General features: G+C 39.3%; 1 protein-coding gene across 1 annotated transcript in view; it reads left to right on the top strand.

The window, feature by feature from the left end:
• LOC148367233 (CD82 antigen-like) overlaps positions 1-18,546 on the top strand; it is a 31,505-nt gene that overhangs the window by 1,384 nt on the left and 11,575 nt on the right. The window contains exons 2-3 of the mRNA XM_088334070.1: positions 15,373-15,445; positions 16,722-16,794. Of these exons, the coding sequence (XP_088190196.1) occupies positions 15,383-15,445; positions 16,722-16,794 (136 nt within the window). The 5' untranslated portion in view covers positions 15,373-15,382. The remainder of the gene's footprint in view (positions 1-15,372; positions 15,446-16,721; positions 16,795-18,546) is intronic.

Raw genomic sequence — 18,546 nt, 5'->3', positions numbered from 1 at the left:
GGAACTCGTTTGACTTGATTACTTTTCCATTTCGTGACAGTCCGTGTATACCGGATGGTACCCATAATTGACAAATTTGCGTTTTTCCGTACAGATTTTCTCGTACGTCGTACTCGTCTTAAGATGCATAATAAACGTACTTTGTACGGCAAAAACATACAGGTTGACAGGTATGTATAAATGAACAATGTAGCCTTGAAAAAGAGTTGGGGTAAACTAAGGTCAGGTAGTTGCTGGTAGTGCTACAAAATAGTGCTCAAATTTTAACCACGTATTATAGCTTCCATCCATCCATCCATTATTTCCACCGCTTATCCTCAGTAGGGTCGCGGGGTGCTGGAGCCCATCCCAGCTATCTTCAGGCAGTGGGCAGGGGACACCCTGAACTAGTGGCCTGCCAGTCGCAGGGCACACAGGGACAGACAATTTGCTCGCTCATTCACACCTAGGGACAATTTGGACCGGCCAATTTACCTGAAAAGCATGTTTTTGGAATATGGGAGGAAACCGGAAAGCCCGGAGGAAACCCACGCAAGCACGGGGAGAACATGAAAACTTACAAGGGAAGGTTTGATCTCATGACCTCAGAACTGTGCCGCTCACGTGCTAACCTCTGCGCTGCCGTGCTGCCTGTACTATAGCTTATTAAGCAAAGATAAACTTTCTCTTTCACATGGCCGACAAGATATGTTCTGTTTTATTTCACATTAAGAGCACATTTAGAACTCAATATTGTTTTATTCACACAGTCAGGGCCCAAGCCTTCATGGGGCCATAAGCAAAATTAGATTTGAGGCCCCTTATTACTTGATCATTTGCATCCATACTAGAACTCATTCCATGTTCTAGTCCAGGGGTGGCCAACTTTTTGGAGTCGGGGTCACATCGGGTTCAAAGGTTTTGGCCAAGGGGCCGATCTTGAAAAAAAATCCAAAGGGAATAAATATACATGCAGACATTTACATGGTAGAGTTATTTCAAACCAGATAGTCTCATCAAATTGGTCTTGCCCATCCCAGCCATCTCCGGGCAGTGGGCAGGGGACACCCTGAACTGGTTGCCAGCCAATTGCAGGGTGATTGAAAATACTGTATGATAGACACAATTCATCTATCAGCGCATTAGGTATATTTGAATGTGAGATACGTAAATGAGGGCATGATGTGAATGAATGGATGCACACGCCCCCAGGCATTAAATTGCATGATTCAATTCATGTAATTTCTTTTATATGTTCACACTTGTTTGTTGATGTTGTCCCACTAGTTATACTTTAATTATATGGCACTTTTCTGTTTTTCTAGGGTTTAGGTCATATGGTCATGTTTTGTACTCAGGCACGTGGGACAGCTGCTGGGGTAACTTAGTGGGCACAAGTGCATGTGTGTGGAATGAATGAGACATTAGAGAGAGAGAGAGAGAGAGAGAGAGAGAGAGAGAGAGAGAGAGAGGGGCGTGAACGAACAAAGAGAATGTAAACAAAACAAATGCGAACGAGGAAAAAGACAAAAACTGCTAAAACCTACGCACACTGGACGTCATGGTTGTCCCATGAAATGTGCAACATTAATCTACTTTTACATAAAATTGTCATTCTGTAAAGTCATCTTTTTTTCTTTATACTAAAAATAACTTTAATTTGATTGTTTCTTTTCCATGTAACTGTAACGGAATACAATTTCATTTTGTTGAAACGCCGTTGCATATATTTCGTTACCCCCCTAAGCCTGCATACAAATATCATGTTCAAGACTGAAATCTTTATTGTTCACTGATTACCTCATGTGCGGTCCCTTCTCAAGGTTTTTTCATTTTCCTCATTTTGAGGTTTTTGAGTTTTTCCTTGCCCTCATGTAGGTTTTAGATCAGGGGGTAGTGTAATAATAGTCTGTAGTTTGCAATAGTCTGTAGTCTGTGCAACTCTTAGAGACTCTTTGTGATTAAGGGCTATACAAATAAACATGACTTGATTTGACTTGACTGATCCAATCTTAAACCACATCATAGTCATATTTTAAACTGAGAAAGATGACTTAAAGCAGTATCTCAAACTAGATTTTCTTGGGGGCTGCCAGACCTTGGGTCTGGGTGAGTTGGAGCCACATCCAGTTTTCCACAGGAAAAGCCTTGATACAAATATTCCTTTGTTCTCAAATATCTTTTTTTCTATAGAAAATAAGTTGTAAAAGTAAAAAATATTGAGAATTTGTAAGAAATAAATCCAACCAATCAATCAGGAAAAAAGGAATGATTATAATACAGTAGCTACCCTACTTACGAACGAGATTTTGGACAATAATTTGTTGAATTTGTTTGTTTTTTTCTTTCAGTGCTATATTTTGTATGTATATAACTATGTTAAAGGCATGTTTAACTAACCTCTATTGTTTTGAAAAAATAATATGCTCTATAAAGTTAAATAAAGTTAAGTTTAACTGACTTTTGGAAGATGGGCTTAGGGAGCTCCTCCTCCGTGGTAGAGAGTGGCCGAAAAAAAGCGATCCAACCATTTTCTCAACCACATCAAGATTTCTCATTCCACTTTTATTTAAAAAGAAACAGCTTGGCTCGTATTTACGCTATAGACCAACCGTATTGAATGGATGCATGAGATATTAAAAAATAAAAATGTCAAAGTTCTTTGCGCGCTGGGGATACAGTATAGTATGTTTACACACATACTAGGAAGAGGAAGCCGGATTTCTTCTTCATGTTGGATGCTGGGTGACCTCTTACAGCGCCACACGCCGGTAGCGGCGCAAAGAAGTACTACAGTAATGTTCTTTACTCAGAAAAAGGTGCACACAATACAAAATCTAACTTACAGCAATGTCCGGATATTTTTCAACATCCCGAAACAAATTACAAGCAGTGACCCAAATCAAGAAAACAATTCCACTTTTCAAAAATATTGAGTGAAAGGATTGTGCAGTTCAAAACAGAAAAATAAAATACAAAATTACCATCCAAACCAAAAGAACTTTAAGTACTTTATATACTTGTATATAAGCCTTCATCACATATAAGCTGACCCCATAAAACTTATTTGAAAAAAAACACATACGTAAAGAAATAAGTACCCAATGAACTTACAAAACGTGTACCTAAACAACTGTAATAATTAATATACTGGTGAAAAAAGTGAAAAATCTAACATTATTAAACCATTTACTGTACCTTCAAGCAGGGCTTCAATGGCAGACACTCATACACCATTTTGGTATTTTGTAATCATTTTCTTTTTCAATTCAGTCATTGTTGTCACTGTTCGTTTCTTTTCCTTATCACTGAATTTGTTGGGACCCATCATAATGGGCAAAAAACGAAATCAAACAAATAAAATCACAATAAAATGAGACGTGGTCTCTCTCAAACACAATCAAGACGGCAACGATTGACAGAACAGGGAGAAGAGATCGAACAGGGCGTCAAAGAGTTTCGTTGTTTAGTTTCCTTTTCTTTTTAGCACACTTTGCCAAGGCAAAGGCCCACGACCCACAGAAAAACACCCACCAATTGAAACACGTTATTTTAAGAGATCTGGAGCGCCTACCAGAAGGCAACAGGTCAAATAGTTGGTGGCTGGAGTGAGAGGGGTACAGAATAAGGTTGTAGACTCTGTTGCGGTATTGCAAATGGACAATGTCCTTCAGACTGGGCAGAGAGCAACCACTGATTTTCTGGGCTGTGTTTTGATTACTCCCTGTTTGTTGATTTGTCCGTTGCTGTGTATATTGGACCCAAATTGGATATCGTTTTAAAAATAATAATTTAAGCAGTGACTCCACTTTCTGAGAGTGCTCCGGAGGAACAACCTGAAGGAGAAGGTGCTGGTGAAATTCTAAAGCGCCACCATAGAGAGCATCCCAATGTACGGTATTAAGGGTCAACCTGGTTGTGTATGATTTTTTTTTTAAATTTTAGATCTGAATACTTTGTATTAGAGGTGAATACTTTCTATTTTTCTATTAGCTGTATTTCATTTTTGTATATTTTGCAACTATAGTTTTTTTTTGTTAGCAACACAATATTAAGAAAGATGATTCTGATTTTGATTAATAGAAGATTTTCTCGGGGCAATCCTACTGAAAATATGACATCGTAAATATTTAGAATGTATGTTTGTGAGGATGATACTTTTAAAGTCTCACCCCTGTTGGCCCACTAACCCCAATAGAGAAAAACTGGACCAGTCAATATTGATGTGACACCAGCAGATCTTTTAGTCCTATTGACTGATACGTGCCCCCTTTTATAGCCGCGTGTTGAGCGGTTATGAGGACCATCTGGGTACAAATGGAAATGTGGGTCAGCATCAGGAATGATGGCATCACAGCTAAGCCCAAAATTTCCCTCACAAACCCTTGGGCCTCCCCGGCAAGCTCGTTCTCCCCCAACATTTGAGGCTGTAAATCAGCGCCCCCCCCCAATGTGACCTCAATTACCTTTCCATATCCCGCAAACAGAGATGTTGTATGGATTATCCTTTGCGAGAGTACACAGCTGTTGCTGGTTATCCCCCCCCCCACATTCGAATACATCAAGCAGCTTTTGTGTGCAAGAACGTGGAGTTTAATCAGACGTTTTGTTTAAAAGTACAGTAGTCTCAAACTGCTCGACTGCTGGGAAGAAGAACCTTTACTTTGGCATTGCACAAGTACATAACCTGTTTCCCCAGTTTGGTGGTATTGCCCTGAAGGCTTTCAGGGATTTATTGGGTCCAAGCTTCTCCACACAGTTTTTAGCCCGGCAACGTATCGTGCAAATTTGTGCAGGGAATTTTTGTACAACCTTGCCGTCAGATGTTACTTGTTTAACCCTCATGCAGGTACATTGTACATTTTTTTTGTATTTTTAATCAAAGAGAGAGCATTTAAAAGTAAACACTTGGGATCTCAAATTTTCCCCAGGTCGTGAAAATATAGAGATCAGACATGTCAAACATACGGCCTGCAGGCTGGATCCGGCCCGTTAGATGATTTAATCTGGCCCACCATAAATTTCCGAGCTTATCACAAAAAGAAGCGAGTCTCTAGGTCATTTCTATCAAAAGTTATGATTTTTCTTAATACAATAAATGCAAATGCTCTCTCCGGCAGCTAGGATGACAGGTTGAAGCCAAAGGCTTATAAGAGACCTATCCCCAAAATAATTTTGGATACTTCTTCTATAATTCTCATAAACAAATGATCATATCTTACATCATTATAACAATCATTTATGAGATCATTTAGAAATGATCACATTGTTTGAATCACAATATATACTTTACAGATTCTGACGTTTTCTTGGCATCCTATCCGTCATCTCTTTACTCTCTAACAATATGATGTGTAAAACCTGAAACAAATAGGCATTTTCTCGTGAAAATTTTGCGATGGGGTTGGACGTAAAGCAAGAGTGAGTAACTTACGAGGGCCCGATATGACCAAGTAATAGCCTGTGCCCAGCCCCCCACCTTAATCACTTGCTTCCCCCCCCTGTATTGTAAAGTGCAACCAAAAGTATTTAACCAAATGAGTGCCACAAAGCAGGATAAACACAAACTATGGAGACTCAAAGTGACCAAACCTCACAATATTTTCCTCAAAAAAACTTGCCCAGCCTTTATGAGATTTCTGGGTATCCGAAGCAGCAGGATGACGAACCATCATGTTAACCCCCACCCCACCCCTCTCGGTGGGGTTCACGTAAAATGAATAAAAAATTCTCTACCTATAGGTATTCAAAACATTGCATGTTTTTCATTAAATCAAATCAAGGTTCTTCAATAATGGACATTTATTATGGGCCATGCAAAAAAATTAGTGTAGCATTTCCGGGTGATAAGTTGTAATGGGAGGAACTTCCCGCAACTATAAATGTAAACTGTCCAAATTTTGTTATCATATAATCGCATATATTATATATTTTCCCCCCAACCAAAAACCAGAAAAAACAAATACACAGACACACAAAATGGTTATAAAATAAAAACAAAAATGAGAGTTCATGTATTTTTCCTTATTATTTGAATCAATATTATTTTGTTTTGAATGAATGAAGTGCTTTTTCTTACCTCTAATAATACAGACTGTCCCTTTTGATATTGTCTATTATGAACCGCTTTTTGGCAAGTGACATGAACGAATGGCCCTAAATTTCCGTATTTGTCAGTTTCAATACCCAAGTGAGTTTGTATCATCTGATCTATTAATAATAAAACGCACCGATCAATAATGTATTGTAGTTCTTATCAAGTATGTGCCTTTCTCCCCCTTTTTCCTGGTTCCGCTTTATTCTTGGTAAGCTCCTTTCCATATGGTGTTACTTGTAGCGCCAGTTGAGTTTATATGGGGCTTTAAAGGTCATGTTCACTAAGCTCACACAATCATCTTGAGCCATTTGCCCATCTTTTTACATTTTTTTTAAAGAAATAATGACCAGACAATGTAAATTAGATGTTCATCAAAGGGATTCAAGAGTATTGTCTGAAAAAGACCTAATAACAAATACATGTATTCCCGATGAGCCCAATGTATGTCCTACATTATGATCATTGGGTTCTGTTGACTTTTGAAGCAAATATCTCTTTGTTTCTGGGGTGGGTGATACTCGTAATTTTGATATCAATCCGATCCAAGTAAATACATGGTTGTATTGTTCGATATCAATCTGATACCGATACTTTTCTTTATGAAATGTCATGATAAGTAATTCATTGAAACCTCCCCGCTTGAGTTGGTTTATAACTACGATACACACAGATAAAAGATTTTAGGCACCAAAAATGTTTCCTTTTTTCTTAAATAACAACATTGCAAACTTTATCAGTATAAATATAACAGAAATATTTCTTATACAACTGTTTACGAGCAAAGCCAAGAGAGTCAAACCAATAAAGCACAAATGTAAAGAAAATATAAATACTGTACAACAATCCCTTATAGAGAACTAAAATATCTTTCATTGCACAATATATTTTTTTAAAAAGTCAGTTACGCAAATATAGTCTCAATTGTTGGCATTGGCTCTTTTACTATAGTCACACTAGATTTACAGGTTTATTAATGGAACAGTAGCATGTTTATAATTTTGTTGCCACTCGTTGCTCTCTGCAGGTTGAGCAGTTTTCATGTGTTTATTTAAACTTGTGCTGTTGTCACAGCAGCAAAACACATTACCAAACCATTTACACCTGTCATTGTACTTTTTTGTTGCTACAATAACGTCTGCACCACTCTGCACTTTCGGTTTGCCTCTGTCATATTAGATTCTGGTAGTGTTGGGCACTTGGTTTTGGCCCTGTCTTCTGCCTAGCAGGCAGAAGGCAGCAGCAGGCCCAGTAAAGTGCGCCTGTCAGTCATACAAACCTTGAGTGGCCGTGGGCACTGGGTGAAAGAGAGAAGTGCTGTGCCATCTACATAGAGAAGCGGCGCGTTGAGGAAATCGGTGGAGGAGCGAACTATCAATAGTTTTGATTCGATCCAAGTAATTGTTGGTATCAATTATATCGATAGTTGAATCGAGCCGCCCTCCCCTAGTTTGTAATAAAATATTTCCCTTGCATACTTTTCAATTTGAGGTTGCACGGAAAATGACTAATGATTGCCAGGCTGGTGTTTTTCCCCACAATTCCCTTTCCAAATGTGTGCTTCATATCAAAAGATTACCGGTAATTAATTTCCAGATGATAATTATATGATGTGTAAAGTGTAGACTATTTGAAAAACCAGGCAACGTCAGTTCTGTGAATGTAAAGTTACATTTTTTTTCAACCATCTGCTGTTGTTTTCTGGAGAGGAGATGAAAGAGAGAAGCAGCTCTCTTCTTTGGATCTCAAATTCTCCCTTTTGTTACTCGAGGGAGAATAGTGAGTGAAAGATGCCTTTGTTTTGGTGAATAGAGTGGGAGGGAAACTTTGTGCTGGACTAGTGTGTGTACGTGCGTGCATATACATGTACAGTTTGTGAGTGGTGTTGTTGTCAGGTAGGTGAAGACATTTACTACATACATGCTTATTATCAACAGCTTACTATCAGGTTCTTGCTCATTCCATAGTATCCCGAGTCATACTTAGCTAGAAAACTCTGGATCTAATTTCCCTTAACCCTCCTCTTGTGTTACCGACCGGTTTGGGATTTAAAATGCATACAAAAAAAAACACATTTGTTTATTGCATCAAGCTTATTGACTTAGTCAGGAATTTCTATTTCAACAATGTCAAGTAAATTAAAAAAAAAAAAGTCACTATATTATAAAATGCTCTAATTAAAATTCATGTTCTGAGGGTCGGTTTCAACCCGTCAATAAGAAAAGGGTTATACAACACAAGCTACAGTACAAATCTTAAATCAGAAGTGGACTGCAAATATTGTGCATAGATTAATACCTCTGCAAAGAAGAAACTAAAAGTGTCAATTTTTTCCCAAACATGCACCTTAACACATACTTACGTACACGTGGAGAGTCTTTCACTCCATTTTTGTTATATACAGTCGTACCTCGTTTTACGATCGACCCATTTTAGCATCCGAAGTTCACCTCCGACTAAAATCTTCCTTGTTTTACGATCGGTTTTCCAGGATCCAAACAGCATCCTGCATGGTTTAAGAGCGAGGGGAGACCCTCCAGCCCCGCTGCAAAAAATTGCAAAATGGCTTAGTCCGTTAATTCATTGGTTGGACCCACTCGGTTAATTTGCGCCAAAAGAGAGAAAAAAGAGAGCCAGGGCTCCACTTACGATCGGAAAGAAGCAAATTATAATAAAAAAAGGACCGCAATAAATGTTAAGTCAAGTTAAGTCATTTTTATTTGTATAGCCCTTAATCACAAAAAGTCTCAAAGGGCTGCACAGGTTATTGCACAGACTATTATTTCAGACTATTATTACACCATCCCCTGATCTGGAACCAACATGAGGGCAAGGAAAAACTCAAAAACCTCAACATGAGGAAAATGAAGAAACCTTGAGAAGGGGCTGCACATGTGGTATCCCCTTTCAGGATTACCAGACAGCAAAGGATGTTGCAATTACAAATAAACAGAGATATTGTCCACAAAAAGTATAGGTTATTCATATGCTATAGAGTAGAAGTGTTTTTTAAGCTTAGATTTAAACATTTCCACTGAGGTTGCAGACCGGATCTCAGGGGGAAGAGCATTCCACAGCACCGGTGCACGGATGGAGAACGCTCTCGAACCTGCGGAACACTTCTTGGCTCTTGGGATCACCAGTAGACCGGCGCTTTCGGAACGAAGGCTTCGGACCGGAACATAGGGGGAAATCAAATCTGAAAGATATGAGGGAGCAAGTCCATGTATGATATTGTATAATACTAAGAGAACCGTGAAATCACATCTTAGGCTAACAGGGAGCCAATGCAAGTTAGTCAAAATCGGCGTGATGTGATCTGACTTTTTTGTCCTAGTTAAAAGCCTCGCTGCAGCATTTTGTACCAGCTGAAGACTCTTGATTCTGGACTTCGGGAGACTGGAAAGTAGTGCATTACAGTAATCGAATGAAGATACGGAAAAGCTTCTTATGATTTGGAAACAAGAAAAAGAGATCGCTGGGGACATGGCCATGTGTTCGGCGGCTGAAAATAACGAAAACTGCAGGCTTTAATCACTCAAAGCCAAAATGGAGGGTTAAAGGCCACCGAGGCAACCCCGTGACGGAGGTCTGCGCTACGTTACCTGCTGTCCCCTGCCGCTACCTGCTGCCACCCTCCGCTACCTGTCGTAGCATTTGCTCAAGTGAACTGTATTAAACTTCTACAAGCAGTACATAACATCACCCGCCACATCACTGCTGCTGGGGCATACCTTTTCAAGCGGGGGTGACACTCGCCTCAGGTTTGTCAGTTACAATGCATAGTTTGAACCGGGAAAAAGTAAAATGAAATCTTTTACAGATTATTGCTCGCATGTGCGCACTATACCGGAATAAATACGGTGTATATATATGACCATTGACCTGATGGTAACGTCCCTCACTTGGAATAAGAATACATTTTCCAAACTCAAACTAACATTACTAAACACCTATGGATAGAGAGGGGTGTGTTTGAAAACGGTTTCAACTGCTTATAGGAAAATGGTGACCTACTCTAGTCTTCGAGGAAAACAAAAAAACAGACGGATTAAAGAAAAATAGCAAGTTCATCGTTCAGGCCCTATAAATGGCAAAGTAACTCATAATTCATACAATTAGTGTGCTTACAGTATTTTCACGAATAAGGTGGACATCAAAGTATTTAATTTTCTTCAAAACATGTGCCTACTCTATCATGTGATATGTCATTTGAGTCTGTTTTGGACCTGAAGTAATGGGAAAATAGAGGTAAGATCTTTGGCCCAAACCCAACCGAAATTCGGGCCGGGTTCGAGCATAAAATGTCAATCATTAAGTCAGGCGTTTGCATGTTCTCCCCGTGCTTGCGTGGGTTTCCTCTGGGAACTCCAGTTTCCTCCCACATTCCAAAAACATGCATGTTAGGTTAATTGGCTGGTCCAAATTTCCCTGGGTGAGTTGTCTGTCTCTGTGTGCCCTGCGACTGGATGGCAACCAATTCAGGGTGTCACCTACCCACTGCCCGAAGATGTGTGGGATGGGCTCCAGCACCCCCGCGACCCTACTGAGGATAAGCGGTTCAGATAATGGATGGATGGATGGATTAAGTCAGGCCGGGCTTCTCTTTCAACATTTTTTTCCTTCTGGAGGATTTGCACAGCATGCAACATGCATGATTGGTAATTATTTGGATGACTACTTTTTACCTCTACTTGAGTGTTATTTTTCTGAAGTAACAGTTCTTTTACTTGAGTAACACACGCTGCACCTCAGCGCCACGCGTACTTCGGCGCCGAAGTGCACGCGTGATTTGAGGGACCGGGCCAAAAGTAAACCCGTAGCTGCACCTAATTCCTGAATTCCGGCCCCGCGCGTACTCAAGCCGAAGAAGGCACTGAAGTATGCTCAGTACCGAAATCAGATTTACTTCAAGCTTGGTCCCTCAAATCAAGTTGATCAGTCGGGTTCAGGCTGGTTTAGGCTTTTATACCCGTGTGTCGGATCAGGTCGGGCTGGGCTTTTTGGCCTGATCTTACCACTAGGGGGAAGAGTGAGTGTTGAATATTTATCAAAGAAGTGTGTACAAGAACGAGTGTGTGTATCAGTATGTGTGTCTCAGTGTGAGCTATGAGAACAAAAATGTGTTTTATGAGTGTGCGTGTGCGGACAAGAGATTTGCATGCTATAAAAAAATTACACGTTTCACGTGCGGGTGCACATGAGGTGTGTATGTTTACATAAGGGTTTTTGCGAATCACATATGTTTTACAAATTAATTGATAATCAGTGTGCAAACATTGTTAAACCATGCATCGCTTGTGTAGTTGGCTCAGAGTCTGGGCGCAAAAAACATGTTAATACTGGTCTGGGCACTCTTAGTTTTTCCAGGGTTTGTAAGGGTGCTTGAAACCCTTGAAAGTGCTTGAATATTAATGTGTTTTGAAAGTACTAGACATTTTCTCGCTGATTTTTTGTATGCAAGAAATGGACGTGAAAGAGTTTTTTTGGGCTGTGGAGTTTCCTTCTTAATGAGCTCATGCAGCTTTTAATGCTTGAATTTTGGGTGACATGCTAAATGCTTTAATTTGTTACCATGTTTCTCATTAAGTCTGCTTAAAAATAACAGACACTGCTCTTTGGTGGCTTCGCTTTGCCATTGCATTTCTTCTTCCCTAGTGATTAAAGGCAGCTGGCCTTGGTTTGTAAGGCATTATCCTATAAAGTGTCATCGGCCCTATGGGCCAAAAAGACAGGTGCATGCTACACCTAAAGAGGGCACTATGCAATGTATAATATTGCAAGAATTACGTATCAACTATGGACATTTATTATGGGCCATGCAATCAATCGAGGCACAGTTTCCCAGTGATAATTTTCAATGGGAAGAAAATCTTGCTACTGAAAATCTAAGCTACATATTTTTACCCAAGACGTTCATAGAGAGAGATTTGTCTCAAAAATATTTACACACGTATTGTTGAGATCAACAAATATTTTGGCAATTTACTCAAAATCATGACTTGATAAATGTAAACGTAAGATTAAAAATTGCCTATGTCAAGTCAAGTCATGTTTATTTGTGACGCCCTTAATCACAAGGAGTATCAAAGGGCTGCACAGATCAAAGACTATTGCAAACTACAGACTATTATGACACCATACCCTCATCTAAAACCATGAGGTCAGATAATACACATATTATCAAAGTCAAATATAGGTTATTCATATACTATAGAATAGAAGTGTGTTTTAAGCTTAGATTTAAACATTTCCACTGAGGTTGCAGATCGAATCTCAGGGGGGAGAGCATTCGACAGCACCGGGGCACGAATGGAGAACGCCCTTGAACCTGCGGATCTCTTCTTGGCTCTTGGGATTACTAGTAGACCAGCGTTTTCAGAGCAAAAGCTCCTGACCGGAACATAGGGGGAAATTAAATCTGAAAGATATGAGAGAGCAAGTCCATGCATGATTTTGTATATGACCAACAGAACCTGGTAAATCTCAGTTATATTTGCGGCTCCGCTAAATACATGATTCACACCAGATCTCTAATTTGAATGGTAATTGGATAGCCCCCAAAAGTGCTGAACTTGGCCACGAAAAAAGTGTAAAAAACTTGATTTTCTTATGCTTGTAGTGAATCGATGCTGGAGGATCCATGTTCTCTATCTATCTTGAGTGATATTGTGGTGTATGGCAAATCACAAATACATTTTCCAATTGATGAAAGCCCATAGTGGTGTCTTCAGATAGTGTACATGCACGTGGATCAGGGCTGTCAAAGTTATCTTGTGTGCTGGAAGATGTTAAGCAGAAAGATTTAACTAAGATGGGTAGACTTAACGTCACCCATTGAAAAAGACCTGACTTGATAACAAATTTATATCCAATGGAATTATCTGCAATCAAGTAGTAAGGTGCCTTACGGTAACAGTAGGTAACCCAGGAATATGGGTCGTGTCTGTCACAATCACTGCCACAGGTCAGTTTAAGACCGGCAGCTATTGTTCACCCAGATTTTTATTGATTTAATGATGAATTTAAGACTAGTACTGTACAGAGGCTCTAAAAGGGTTATGTGGTTGTGACATCAGACTCGAAGGGTTTAATGCTTTGCTATCAGAAACCTAATCAATACTGTTAAAAAAAATCAAGAAGTATATTTAGAAATTTTCTTATTGTGTGTTTACATTTAGTTGTATTGCATGTACATATACTACCATTCAAAAGTTTGGGGTACCCCAGACAAGTTTGGGTTTTCTGTGAAAAAGTTCCACTTCTCTTAATCCAATAAGTGTTCCAATGTCAGAGTTCTCTTGCTCATATAAATCGCTTCCTTTTGTTGTATTTGGCATAAGAGTAACACTGCACATCACCCTGAAAACACAATCCTCCCTGGCAAACATGGTGATGGCAGCATCATAAATTTGGTTTACTTTCACGTATGTCTCACATGTTGTTGATTCTTGAAAAATATTTCGAGTTTATTATCTATGAAATTGAAGCCTGAAATATGTCATACGTTCTTGGGACGCCAATACTTTTGCAAAGCAGGTAAACATTAAACAATAATCCATGGGCAAGATTATACATTTATAATTATTTTACTTTTTGCCTGTTAATCCGTGTTTTAAAGGATCTTTAGGAGTCAATGTAAATGGTCTGCATTTATAATGCTGCAGTATCGTGACCTGACAATGTCTTCCAGACTGGGTAGAGAGCAGCCGATGATTTTATGGACTGTGTTGAATATGGGGTAAGGCAGGGATCGGGAACCTATGGGTTCATGATCCAGATGAGTAGGCTTTTATATGGAAGGGAGATAAGATCAAACTCACTAACTTTTTGCACTCGGTGTGTACAAATTTCATTGTGTAGTTGTTCCTTAGCATCTAATTTTTAGCTCCTTAATATTGACAAATTTATAAGTGTATAAGTGTATCTTTATGATGACTAGTAATTTTATTAAAGGTTCGTTGGAGCCCATTTAGAATAGGATTGAAATTACAGTTTCTAGGGATTTTTTTTTCTTTAAAAAAAAATGTATTTATGTTTTGAATACACTATCAGTACAGTGGCAGCAAGGAAGCGCAGTGGTTGGCGCGTGTGCAGCACAGTTCTGAGGTCATAGGATCAAACCTTCCTGTGTGAAGTTTGCATGTTCTCCCCGTGTTCTCCGGTTTCCTCCCACATTCCAAAAACATGACTGTTGGGTTAATTGGCCGTTCCAAATTGTCCCTAGGTGTGAATGAGAGAGTGAGTTGTATGTTTCTGTGTGCCCTGTGACTGGCTGGAAACCAGTTCAGGGTGTCCCCTGCCCACTGCCCGAAGATAGCTGGGATGGGCTCCGGCACCCCTGCGACCCTACTGAGGATAAGCAGTGCAGATGATGGATGGATGGAGTATCAGTACAATAAATCATAGCGTATAGATGGCTGTATCAAATTCTCTCCCAACAACCCCCAACTTTGAACTTTATTGTCAAATATGCTGTATGCAAAAATACAACACAGACGAAATTACTTTCTCTTCCCCATGTACAACAACAAATTAAGACACAATACAAATACCAAATAGCAGCAAGGTAAAAAATATATATCTGTTATCTCCGCTGTACAGCCGGAACCTAAATAGAACAGTTTTGCATTGATTTTACAGAAGGCAAAGGGGTGGGAGAGGGTAGTGCAGGGAAAGAAATCAGAGTCCTGACAGTCTGAAAACTGTCCTTGAGCCTGCTGGTTCTCGCTCTGTGACTCTATAGTCTTTTCCCTGTGTCCTGGTGGCTCTGCAGGTGAGGCATGAGTCGTAATGTCCAGGACGGGCATGAGGGGGACACCAATGACATTTTCTGCTGTTCTCTCGATAAAGACTGCCTATTGCCCTTGATACAGTATCTACTGCAAATGCAATAACCACAGAATGTGGATTCCCAGCTACTTTGACATGAATGCACTGGAATCAATGAATTGAAATCAACAGCACCCTTTGAGTTCCCTTTGTCCTTTTCTATCTAGAAGACTGGCTCAGGCTTGTTGCACGTTTTTGGAACATGAAGCAAGCTAAAGCCAGGAGGCTTATTCCCAACAAAACCTTCATTTTTTTTCTTGTTTACCTTCCCCCCCTATTTTTTACCTACTCCAGTTGCTTTTGTCCGTCTTAACATCTTAGAATGGGTTTGTACAGTCGGTGTGTGTGTATTTGCTTATATTTTGTTTTCCGTGAAGAAGGTTTACTGCTTTGCACTCTGTAATGCTAAAACTATGTCGTCTACATTTCCTGCGGAATGACAAACATGCCTTCTCTTACCTTAACAGATAAAGGATCATGGGTAAAGGCTGTGTGACGGCGATCAAGTACTTCCTGTTCCTCTTCAACCTTATTTTCTTTGTGAGTATTTATCATTTTTATCATCACATAACAATATGTTATAGGGATGGGCAAAAATCAAAACTTGAGGCTGGAACTGAAAACAAGAACGCCTGGTTGAAATCTGAAACACAAATAAAATTACCACCTTGTTTTAAGGGCCTGCTCCTCATTGGAGGATCAGTCCTGCCATATGTGGAAATGCATGTATAAATACCTACAAATACCTCCAATCCAAATAATGAACCCAAAATAAATCACCTAATACCTAAGTATATGACATAAATGCAATTTTTTTTGTATTCCCTCATTCATTTTCTTTTTTTGTGTGTATTTTGTCATGTATTTTAGCGTGTATTTTATCAACAAAATGTAATTTGAACAATCTTTCAATACAAAGTCGTTGTTTTTTTGATCTATTTCTTCTACTATTATGTGAAAAACAATTCCATAGTTACTTGAAGTGCCTATATCACTAAGTCCACTCAAAGGAAACACTGACTTTCTGAAAGTTTGTGCATATAAAAGTACAAAAAAATAGGAAATCAAATATGTTCATTGGATGGATACAGCCACTATATTGCTTAAAGGTGGGATGTCTCGTTTGAAGTTTTCTTAATAAGTTAAAAGTAAAATACTCTCCCTTTTATGTATGTATTCACAATGTCCAACTAAGCTCAAAAATCCCTTATGCTTTATCTTGTGTTGTCCCTATCTGCTTTCATCTTGCTTTTATCAGAGTTGTTCAGGACTCGCAACACATTAGGAAGCAGGAACAGTGGGAGAGCGTTTCAAGGCTAATTTGAAGCTTGTGCTCACAGTTGTCTGTTAGTGTAGCATGAAAATGGTGAAAGTAAGAAAGTAAGAACGGGGCTGTATCAAATACCCAAAATATGTTCCTCTGTTTAGCCAATCAGAACGCAGATCACATCGCATGATGAAAACCCGCGAAACCGTTAACCAGCGATAACCGAAGCGCGAAGTGTCGGTGCATCATCTTATTTATTTTCTTACGGTTTTCGCATGTTTAATTACTCTATGCGATAATCCAAGATGTGGTTTATAGCAATTTTGGGTTCTTTTGATCCTTTTGGGAGGTTGAAAATGGGCCAACTAGTTTTTAATTATTTCATATTGGGAAAATGTGGTCGTTGCACTAGCAATTCGGGCTACTGGCACAATTTTGGAAGAAATTAAGCTCGTATGTAGAGGCATCACCATAATGAGTTGCGTCCTCAGTTACAGGTTGGTTTTAACACTGGTGATACCTGACTAAAGCGCTATTTTCTTCTTTCAGCTTCTTGGAGCCGTCATCCTGGGCTTTGGATTATGGCTCCTCCTGGACAATCAGAGTTTCATAGTTGTGCTGAGTAAGTGAAACTGAATTCCTATTAAAAACTGGGGTTACCAAGGACAAAATCCATTTAGGACTGAAGATTCACAAAGTTTTCAAAACCGAGATAACAGCACTAAATAGGATAATATTCCACTGGTTTTCAGCGAAGCAGTCTACAATGAAAGTATGTAGCCAGGATTAACACGATGAAAACGGGCCAAGGTCTGGCTTCAGGCTCTTGGAATGTTTAGGTTGCTTTGAATATCTATAAGACAGATAGAAGCAGAGTAACAGTTTCAGCTTTTTACATTCAGGCACATACTTTTTTTTTTTTTTTACCTTGAAAAGGGTTAATAACATCACTTAGGTCCTCAACAAGACTGGGATTTTTTAATGGCTTTTAGTATTCTATGGAACTGCGTCTGACTTATATGTTTTATCCAACTAAACATTTGTTCCCTAAAAGAAAAAAGCTTTCCATTCTTAACTGACGTTCCAAAAGTAAGCGTTGCTTCCATGTTCAGATGACTACACTTATGCGTGTCATCTGGCTACAGTGTGTGCTTTTTTTTTTGCTTTGCTAAGTGCCAGCTATCATTAACCAGATGAGAATTCGAACTGAGTTGTGTTCTCAGTGCTCCTTTCATAACAAAAGATCAATGCAAGTTGGTGATACTATAGGACTGCTTAATCTGGGTTTGATTACCGTTGCATTCAAAGTTATGCAATTGTATGCATCAGTGATAAATCCTGACTAATCAATTAATGCGCAAATACAGCACTTTTTTGTGTGAAAGGCAAGTCCTTGCAGCATATGTAAATCACAGATGTATATTTGGCTCTGTTAAATATATGATTCCCACCGAATTTCTTCATTTAATGGTACTGGGGAAATTGGAAAATCGGCATTGAAAGTCCTTAAAACGTGCTCAAATTTATCCATAAAGAGGTGTATAAACCCTGTGTAAAGAAACACGATCAAAATACTTCAGCTGTGTAAAACATTTAGAGACTTATCTCTGCAAAAGGATCTACTAAATATTGATGTGCCTTTTTGGTTCGGAAGCCCAAATGTATGCACTTGCCTACTTTTGTTCAAGTAAATATTGCACACTTTCTGTAAATCCTATAAATTTTATTTCGCTCCACAAATACGATTGTTTTTGTCTGCTATAAGATGTGAATAACTTAAATTGCTGATATGAACAACCAATGGTCTTTGAAGGAAAATCTTGATCAGGCGTAGTTTATACATTCAAAAGCTTCTATAATCTGAAACTAATTCTGTGATAAATATAAATTTGTACTGATTCGTATTTCCTTTTTTTTCTCAACAAGATAGAGTAAGCAAGAAAGAGAGCCTGTCTTAATGGAGACAAGGACATTTGTCCCTTGTCCGTGGCATGGCTGCAGGTGTCCCCCCCCTCAGACACTGGACCCTTTCTTCCTTGTTGGGTATCAACATGCATCACATCAGCCCAGTGCGCTCACTGCCTTACTCACCAGTGCATTCGTCACCAGTCTAGTGAAGCCCATGCAGCGTGGGGGCGTGCACTTCTTGGTCATCACTTGCACTCACATCTTGGATAAAGCCCACACAGTCGAGAGTTAAAGATGATCTCAGTGCTCTTGGGTGTCCTTTGTGTGCGTGTGCACTAATCATGTCAGTCTTGCGTTTTTGTTTTTTTCTATCCGCGTTACTAAGGGGTGGGCGGATCAATCCAAATATCCAGGTTATCAATACTAAGCAAGTACTTGGATCTGATCGCTTCTGTTCTCCTGGTAT

This window comes from Urocampus carinirostris, chromosome 4 (assembly GCF_059441175.1).
Source record: "Urocampus carinirostris isolate Australia breed hairy pipefish chromosome 4, RoL_Ucar_1.0, whole genome shotgun sequence".
NCBI lineage: Eukaryota > Metazoa > Chordata > Actinopteri > Syngnathiformes > Syngnathidae > Urocampus > Urocampus carinirostris.
This window is presented reverse-complemented; position numbering and strand designations above follow the sequence as displayed.